General features: G+C 57.2%; 1 protein-coding gene across 1 annotated transcript in view; it reads right to left on the minus strand.

The window, feature by feature from the left end:
* Window positions 1-9,628, minus strand: part of LOC104546619 (myosin phosphatase Rho-interacting protein-like) — a 56,432-nt gene that overhangs the window by 32,574 nt on the left and 14,230 nt on the right. The window contains 5 exon segments of the mRNA XM_010192055.1: window positions 440-709; window positions 797-956; window positions 1,904-2,114; window positions 5,914-5,998; window positions 8,273-8,424. Of these exon segments, the coding sequence (XP_010190357.1) occupies window positions 440-709; window positions 797-956; window positions 1,904-2,114; window positions 5,914-5,998; window positions 8,273-8,424 (878 nt within the window).

Raw genomic sequence — 9,628 nt, forward strand, 5'->3', positions numbered from 1 at the left:
ACCCGTGCCCCTCCCCCCGCCTCTCCTCTCGCAGATTAACGCCATGACATTTTGAAACCTCTCTCAGCTCATTAGGCAGTTGCATAACGCGCCCGGCACTAACACCGTTTAGAGAGCTAACCTAATTAATGGTGCCAGCTGCCAGCGTGTGCCGCGCCGGGGAGGGGACGGGGAGAGCGAGCTTGCTTGCAAATACGGCCATCGAGCGTCACCCACCTCAGGCAGCTGTCCCCAAAGCAGGGTGACACCCGCCCGCTTTCACTACTAAGGACGTGCCACCACCTGGTCGGTGTGGATGGGTGGCCTTAAACCCAGGAGCACTGCAATACAAAGGGGCTACACCGGCAAACGCCGCCTGCTCCGTCCAGGGCTGCGGTGGGGACGCAGCCTCGCCGCCGTTGCAAGCATGCAAGGAGGAGATGAGCCACTCATCCCTTACCTTCTCTCATTGCCAAAGAGCCGGGCCACTTCTTCTCTCCCAGGGCTACGGGCCCGGGTTCTCCGCTCTAGCCGCTTCCTCTCCACCTGGAAGGCCTCACGATTACTGATCCTAATGGCCTTGGGAACGTCGGCCAGGGTGGTGTACTGCCGGCTGGCTTTAAAAGAAAGGGGACGCCCCGATTTTTCAGCTCCCCTTCCTACATCTCTGCTGCTGGAGTCCTTGTGCATGGGGCAACTGCTCTTCGAGTCCAAGGAGTTCAGAGAGAAGCTGTGAATCATTCGGTCGCCTGATCGGGTACCTGGGGAAGGAAAGGGCTGGGCATGCTCCTGCGAGGGCGATTTGGGATAACTGTACCTGTTGTTCGGGGTGCTGGGGCTGGGTGGGCTCGGTGGGGGCGGCAGTTGCTGCTCTTCCAGCTTCGAGTCTTGCTTGGTCTTCTCCAAGGAGAAGTACCCGCTCTCCACACGCGTCTTCCGCCCACAGTCGATCCGGTCTCCGTTCATGGAGCTCTCATCTAAGGGACGGAGAAGTCATCGCGTTAGGTTTTGAGTCTGAGTTTTCTGCTTTTAACAAACCCCCCCCCCCGATTCCACCTAGGATAGGGGCAGGAAATGTGAGATAGTCCAGGCCCCAGCACTGTGCTGTGCCACTGCTTGCACCTGACCACCCCTCAAGCCCATGGAGTGGAGCTGGGGACGCTGCTCCAACCCTTGGGTCGGGCTTGCACGGATAGAAGACATAAACCTTCAAACCAAGAAAGGGATGGCTGTGGTTACTGCTGCCATTTCCATCCCTGTCCTTCCCAGCCCGGCACTGACCACAGCTCCGTGGATGCAAGGACACCCCGCTCCTGGCAGCAGGCGGAAAGCATACCCCATCCGAGTGGGCAGATAAAGGAAACAGCGGCAGCACGTGGGACCTGTCTGCAGCCCCAGCAGGAAGAGTCCCCAGCCCTTATTGCTCCAGAGAGAACAATGTCACAGCCCCAGCGCCTTCCAGGGACTCATTGAGGAGGCCAAAAGTAAACAGGGCCCTGGCGCAGGGGCTTGAGGAAGCGGCGCACGGGGCTTGGCAGCCTGGACAGCAAGGGTGAGCGCAGCGTGGCCCCACGCCCTCCGGGTGCACGAGGCAGGGCCATGAAGGGGCTAGAAAAGGCATTTTCCTCCTCATTTTTCTGAGGGCAACGCCACCTGCAAGGCCAGGCAGCCCTGTCTCATTGTCAGGACAGGACTGAGCCCCATGCTGTGTGGTTTTTCCAGCACGTGATGCTAATTTATTCCTTCTTTCCTCCAGCCTGTAAGGTCTCACTCAGGTTCCTGCACAATGCAGCATCCCTTGCTGGGATGCTCTAGGAACCAAACCTGTGGCAAACTTTTCCCTGTATGCTTTTTTTCTACCAGCTCAGCTGCCTAAACTAGGTCACCACAACATCCTCCCAGTGCTGGTATCGCTGTCCCTCACCTTCCTTGCTGTCCAGCACGGGGTCCTTCAGGGAGCTGGCAGCCCCGGCCTGGCCTTGCACCGGGCTCTGTGTTGGGCTGATGCCACTGCCCCCGTCCACTTGGTCTTTGCCCCTCATTTCTTCCTGCCAAAGCGTGGACTTGGTGGCAGGGACCTTCTCGGCGCTGGGGATGTTGCTGCTGGTCACGGCCATCTTAGCAGGACCGGGCTCCTAAAGAGAACAGGAGAGACAGCGGGGTTAGAGGGGTTCACCACAGCTCTGCACCCAGGGTCCCCACAGGGCTGTCCCTAGAGGTGTGGGTCCCGCATGGGCTGGGTGCTGCCCATGATGGATACCACAACGGGACGGAGAAATGGGTCTGTCAGGTCCTGACTTGCTGGGGAACCTGGAAATGCTCCCTTCACCTCTGCCAAAAGCCAATTTGGGGTGACAGTGCACCCTTTGTAATTAATGCAAACAAACACAGCATCCCCCATGTCCCTCTGCGTGTCCCTGGTCCCCCTGCGGGCCAGCCCATGGGCAGCCACCGCCTTTCACAGACACAAACCAACACCAGGTTTCTGTCCCAGGTCTCATTTGCCAGGACTGAACTTTCCCAGTGTTACAACTAATGTAAAAAAAAAAACCACCAAAAATTAAATCAAGCACATGGAGAAGAAAAATAATTCCCTGCCACCAGCAGCTGTGGTGTTTGTTTGTCACAACCGGTTTGCTACGGGCCACTGGTAAAAACAATAAAACCCAATCAGCACCCAGGTCCTCTGGTTACCCAACAGGCTGCTTCTTTTATAAAGGAAATACAACATCGCATTGAGTTTTATGCTATTTTAAACCACCACCCATCATCTTCAATGCTTCTGTAGCTAGCGAGGGGCTCTGGAGTCCATCAGGCCATTCTGGTGGCCCCAGGTTCAGTGCATGGCCCCGAAGAGGCAGCAGCTTTCACAACCCGTTTAGGGTTTGGCTTTGTTCGTTAGCAGATGCTTTGCTGTTGTCCTATTAAGCTTCCGCATTAACAGATTATTTTCCTCAAAGCCACCAATAAATCAATGATAATTAATCCTCCTCCAAAGTCTCTGGATTGTGGGAAGTTTCCTGACTGCTTTGTTCCCTTTCCATGGCGCAGGGGGAATCCAGATGTGAAGAGCATCCCCTCTGTCCCCCTCCCACGTCACCAGAGCCACCGGGGGATTATTCCTGCACCTCCAAACCAGCATTGGCAGGGGTGAGCCGGAGCCGCTGGGGATCTCCCAGGGAGTGGGTCCTGGCTCTGTGCACAGCCACAAGAAGCAGCAAATGACCTCAATTTATTTAAAAAATCCCCTTGGAAATTTCTCTCTGAAGGAATGCAGTGTTGGAGGAAAACGATCCAGAGTTCACAGGCATCCTGCAAGAGGGGGTGCCGCTGGAGATGGGGTCGGACCACCCCATCTCCAAGGGCCCTTCCAACCTCAAGCGCTCTCTCATTGATCAATCCAAACGCCCAAAGCTAATCGCCAGCTCAGGATATATATTTTTAGCTATTCCTTACACACGCCCCCAGATAATTATTTGTAGAGATGTATTTAATTAGACAGAGATCTTGAGGGCCAAAAAGCAGTCTGCAAGTAGAGAAATTAACTCTTTGATGCTTAACAACTCCAAAAAAAAGAGCGTTGCACCAAAATCGGCAAAACCAGCCTCCAGCTGCATGAAGTGTGTCTGGGCACGTCCTGCTCACCCGAGCCTGCCGCAGCCCTGCGCAAACCCGTCCTGCAGCAGCGGGCAGCGCCTCAAAACCCACATTTCAGCCCCAAATCCTGCCTTCGTTTCCCAGGGAGGCAGCCCAGCCTCTCCCACTGCCTGCACAGCAAAAGCTGCAGGAGAAACCCATCCTTTCCCCCTACGACCGCAACCTTGCAAAGCAAAGGTGGGAACAGCTCTAGAACTGCACCTAACAACCCAGCTTCACCTGCACTGCTCCCACCCTGGTGTTTTTGCATGGGGATGAAAAATGATGAAGGGAGCTGAAGGCCCAGGAGCTGCAGTTAACCTCTGCTATAACACAGAGGAGGAAAAACCCTACGGGAGTGAGAAAAAGTAGGAATAGCCATTGCTTTATTTATTTTATTTTAAATCCAAAGGTGTCCATCCCTCCCTGAGCAGCTCTCAGACATGATCTGCTGCCGGATTAGTGGGCGGCCGTCTTTAGAAAGAAATCAGGCTTTCTCCACAGGCACACGGGGAGCGAGCTGAGCAGCTGCCAACTTCAGGAGAAGCCATTTCACAGAGGGGATTTGGTGGTGATTTTCTGCCCTGCATCCTTTCTCCTTCCCTACCCCGGCCGCGGGCATCGGCAAAATTGGGGAGACAGAGGAAAGATGCTGCTTCTGCCTTTGCAGGTTGGTCTTGAGTGCCTGACACAGCACAGCACCCGTCCAGCAACAGCTCTGGATTTGCAAAAGTGAAGTTACAGTCTTTTCCTGGTGCCATGGGGCTGGAAGCAATGGGATGGAGAAGGTGGAAGGAGGGCAGCAAGCAGGACAGGGCTTGGAGGGGACAACCCCAAGCCAAGAAGGGGAAAAGTGCCACCATGCTCCATGCTCACCCCATCTCCAAGCACCTGGGAGCCCGTCTGCCTGTGGGGAGCCAGCATCCTTCCCCCAGCCGCTTCCCTTATTTGGTGCTCAGGAGCTGGGATTCTGTACAGTTTCCAAGAAGTTGCCATGGCGATGAAATGTAACCCGGAATGATGTTTTTCTGGCTCTGCGCCCCTTCTTCTCCCCGCCTCGTTCCCCTCTTGAACCCAGCCTGGGTTTAGCGTTGCGCCAGGGATGGGGTGAGCATCCCTGCCCCGCTCCGTCAGCTCACTGGGGTGCGCTGAATGCGGCAGCCCCCTCCGTGAGGCTTGAGAACGGGCAACTCATAACATGTCAGCTCTTGGCCACTGAAGGTGGAGGCATCTTCCCCAAAGCATCATCAGAGCCAGCGCTCAAGGGGCTGTGATGACCCCAGCCCTTGGCAGGGGGTGGTTCAGACTTGAACCCTGGTGTGTAAAAAAGGACCATCACCCCCCATTTTCTTTTTCCATTGCCCAGAACATCTTTATCCAGTGGAGCAGTGGAAACTCGATTCAAACAAATGCAATACAACACCCACCCGCAGCCCAGTTTGCACTGGGATCATCCTGGGGATTTCATCAAAGGGGACCAGAAAACTTGGGCTCAGGGGAGCCCCAGTGCTGCTTTCGGACCCCCCCGGTGCCACAGCCCGGCTCGGCCGGAGGAGCTCTCCCAGTCAGTCCCCCATGGTGGTGGGACGCACACCCAGAGGTCAAGCAGCCTCAGGGACGCTGCTGTTCTCAGCCCCGGCACGGGACGAGGGCGGCCTCGGGGTCACGTTCCCCATCTGTGGGATTCTCCCCCACTCCGGCCACGTGGGAGCCCGGCAGGAACGAGTGAGTCACGGCCGGCTCCGCTTTTTACCATTTATAGTCAAAGTGAGCACGAAGCCACCAGCGGGTCCCTGGAGAGCCCGGCTCCGGCCCCCGGAGCTCCCAGCCTGGCCCTGGCCTTTAGTATTTTCCTTTCATTCCCATTATCTCTGGGGTCATCTCCAAGGGGGTAACCGGAGTCCGATGGAATTTCATCCTGTGACTGCCGAAATAGCCCATGAATGGCCACCACCTCTCCCTGGTCCCCCACGGTCACAGTGCGGCTTTGTGGCCCTTCCTGGCACAACGTGTGCAGGGATGGAGCCACAAGACAGCACCCGGGGGACAAAACACGGCCGAAAGCAGCCAGGAAAGCAGCGGCAGCAGCGCGTGACCCTGGGGAGCGATGACCAGGAATTAATTCACGCTGTCCTGCCACCCTGGTTTGCCTCAGTTCTCACCCTCAGCGCAAGCAGCATCAGTGCTGGTCCCCCACTGGTTGTTTTAGGGGGATCTTCCTGGGGAGCAGAGCAATGCTGTGGTCCTGAGAGGGAGGCAAGGGACTGTGCAACAGGGTGTGTGTGTCTCTGGGGTTACCTGGGGAGTTGGGGGCTCTACCTTCCTCTTCTTCTTCTGGTTCTGCTTGTTTGTCCTTGGATAGACTATCAGCATCTCCAGCCATCTGCGGGCAGAGAAAGAGCACAAGGTGAGGTCCATGCCGCAGGGCAGCGCACAGGGATGCAAGCAATGCTCATGCTCCACTGTGGGGTATAACACAGCTTCTTGCAGGCTGCAGACCCCAAAGCTGGCTCTGACTTCCCCCAAAAATGGCTCTGACCAGCCCATCCTACCTCCAGGATCCCATATCCCCCATGGGAGATGCAGCCCCATTGACCCCTGGGGCAGGCTGACTGCAAGGGAACCGCTCACTCCCTCCTGAGCCGGAGCATCCGCACTTCAGCCCTAGCCCCAGCCTTCTGGGCTTTGTAACAGCCAGAAGCACAGCCCCAGGCTGGAGCTGGGCACGCAGGAGCTCAGCCCCTCCAACCCGGTCAGGATCAATGCAGCAAACAGTGCCCAGAAATCATCCCAACCAGCTCCTGTGGGAAAAATGAGGCAGGACAGGAGGGATGGACTGCAGGGCAAACCCCAGTCACTGCAAGAGCAATTCCATGGCAAAGGCTGACACGGGACAGGGTTTTGAGGATGTTGAAAGAGCCGAGAGGGACAGAGCCTCTGGCAGAGCCTTCCCCCATCAGCTGTGCCAGCACCCGCTCGCTACACACAAAGCGCTTTTGTCCGAGAAAGAACAGCGTGAACGTGGCACCAAGAAGTCCATCCCCAGCACGAACTGCTTGTTTGGGGGACCCTCCTGCTGCAGCCTCACAACCTGGCCCTGCATCTCTGTGAATTCAGCAAGGATCCACAGGCCGCTGGGAAACTTCCCTGCTTCAGATATCCCCGTTTCCTTCTGTTCTCCCCACTTCGCACGCTGCTGCTGTGAAGTGTTTTGAGATGACCACATCAAGTGGGTTTTGGTTAAGCAATAAATGCCAGAAGCATGCAACAAACGTAAAACAAATTCTCCCCCGGCCGGGGAGATCTTCCTGTTGTGCTGCAACTGCGAATGAAAGCCGCTTGGCTCAGCCCCAGAGCGGGGCTGTTTCGGGATGATTAATGCTCGCAGTCAGGAGCAAAACGCGCTGCTTCAAGATGCAGCGCTGGGCCAGTGAACAATAAATCAGCCCCACCTTGCTCTGCAATGCCTCTCCCTCCCGCACGGCCGGCAGGACCGGCAACAAAAGGCTGGGCTGAGAACGGGGCACGCGGAGCGCGAGAACGGGGCAGGACGTGGGGGTTTGGGACGTTTTGGGGCACAGCCATCGCTCCCGCCTTGGCTGGAGGAGAGGAGGGGGCTCCCCTGTGCCATGATTCCCCTGTGCCTCTGCTCCCTGGCTCTGCAGCCACTGCAACCCCACTGCTGTGGGGAGATAGAAATCATCTCAACAGAAAGCACTGACACTGCTGCTGCCAGCAAGCAGGAGACGCTGTGCTTTGGTAAGGGGGGGAAAGAGCGAGCGCTTCATCCCTTCAAGTTTCTGCTCTGGTTTCAAATGTCGACAAAATCTGGGAGGGAGGCACCGAGCTGCAGACATCCCACGTGGGAGACGCTCTCAGGTGAGCAGCAGCAGCACCATTGCAGTCCAGCACTGCGTGGCAGTGGCTCTGCACTCTCACTGGTGTCAGCTCCAACTCGAGCGATGGACGAGGACGTTTCTAGGTCACTGTCCAACACCTGGAGTGGGGAAATCTACCGCGATTTGCTCATTTTAGTGACCTAATCTCTGGTGTTGCTGAGCAACCTCATCCCAGCAGCTGACGCTCCTATGACCGATGATATTTAATCGTCCTGAGGTCAGATGCTCCACTGGGACCGTGGTGGGGGGCTGCATCCTCCACTGGGCCGCCCACAAGGAGCGAGGCGGGCACTGCAAAGGCGAGGGTAAACGCAGAGTGAACAGCCCCAGGAGGCCACGTCTGCCATGGGATGGACAAGGACCAGAGAGCGTATGGTGCTCGGGGTCAGGTCACCCCCCCGGGACTATGGGACTGGTGTGGGGACAGGACCTCACACCATAAATCTGGTGGCTCAGGGGGTGCTCAGGCCCTGCTCTGCTGCAGAGCACCAGGCAATGGCAGGGTCTGCCAGGCAAGGGAGAGGAGCAAGGGGAAATAAACCCCATCCTTGCCAATAACGTGGAGAAGACGGAGCTGATTGCACAGCAGCAGCTACACCCAGTCCCCAGGACTGTCCCTGCAGCAGGCTGTGACCATCACTCAGGGATCAGCCTGGGTACACAGTGCCACAGCACCCAGTTTTGGGCAAGGTCCTACCCACCCTTATCTTCCTCCTGGCCAAGGGAAGAGCCCCGTGGCAGCTCTGCCCCGCACTCACCCGCTGATGATCTCCTTGTTCTCGGCCCGGATGAAGTGCTCCTTTTCTGGCGTCAGGATGCACAAGGAGAATTTCTGCCCTGTCCGGCTCTCCCCATCCACCACATCCGTGCACTGGTTCATGTTGATGGTGCCCTGCGGGAGGGTGGTCGGCTGCGAGGGGAAGGAGAAAGGCGTGATGTTTAAGGAGAGGAGAGCAAATGAGTGCAGAGCTGAGCCCTAAAACCTCTCCTGGTGGACACCAGCATCCTACACACCAAGATATTCTACCCACAAGTACCCAGACCCATCCATGTGCCATGCTGGCATAGCGCAAAGCACATTTGGGGACACAGACACTCCTGCTAGTCCAACCCAGTCCACTGCTGCCAGCATGATGCTTTCTCCTATGCTGAACACCCAGGGTAGGACAAGTGACCCCGCTGCAGCACAGGCACACCAAGGCAAGGCAGAGTGGCCAGATTTGGGTTTGTGGCTGCAAATCATCTGGGGTGGTGGGGTGGCACCTGGGGACAGGGGGTGGCAAGGCCCCGCTGCCCTCAGCGCAGGACAGACACAAATGCCAGGTTTTTCCCATTAAAGTGAACAAAACATGGAATTTCCCGAAGAGACCGCAGCATGGAAGGGACCTTGTTCACTTGACGGGGTCTGCAAACACAGTGTCACCACCTCCCTGGCCCGAGGGGACACAGAGGGACCCAGAGGGGTGTCAGTGCTGACGAGAGCTGACGGGTCCATCTGGAGCGATGCCGGCTCATCCGATTACAGCGCGGCCACCCGCTCCAATGCCCTCCCTCCTCAAGCGGCGATGCCGTGTCCACCCCATCCCCCAGCCTCTCTGTGCCCCACCAGGCTCGGTGACACCGGGGTCCCCCCCACATTCAAGCACGAATCTGAACCTGGGGCATAAAGGACCAGCAGCAGGGACCCCTCTGAGCTGCCAACGGCACTGAAGGAGCACCCAAAGCAGCCCATGGCCACCTCCTCGCCCCAGCAAAGCCTCCTTGTGCCCTCCAGATGGCAAGACACATTTTTGGCAGATGCTGTTAAGGTTTTTACCATGGAAACCGGCTCCCCTGCCAGTAAAACCCCTCCAAAAGCAGCCTGTGCCTTGCAAAGAAGGGGCGATCAGGGAGAGCTTGATGGCCCCAGCCTAAGACCCCAGGAAATGCAGCTCATCCCCGTCGAGGCCCCCGGTTTACCCATCTGTGGGCTGTGGGAAATAGGAAAAGCCAAGAAAAGCGCTTTCCCTGCAGCTGCATCCCCGGGAGGGAGCATCCTACGACAGCCCAGGGTGGCACGGAGCCATCACGGATGCTGCAGCACCGGTACCCAGCACAGGCACCCAAACAGGACC

Source organism: Mesitornis unicolor, unplaced genomic scaffold, assembly GCF_000695765.1.
Source record: "Mesitornis unicolor isolate BGI_N332 unplaced genomic scaffold, ASM69576v1 scaffold29929, whole genome shotgun sequence".
NCBI classification, from domain to species: domain Eukaryota; kingdom Metazoa; phylum Chordata; class Aves; order Mesitornithiformes; family Mesitornithidae; genus Mesitornis; species Mesitornis unicolor.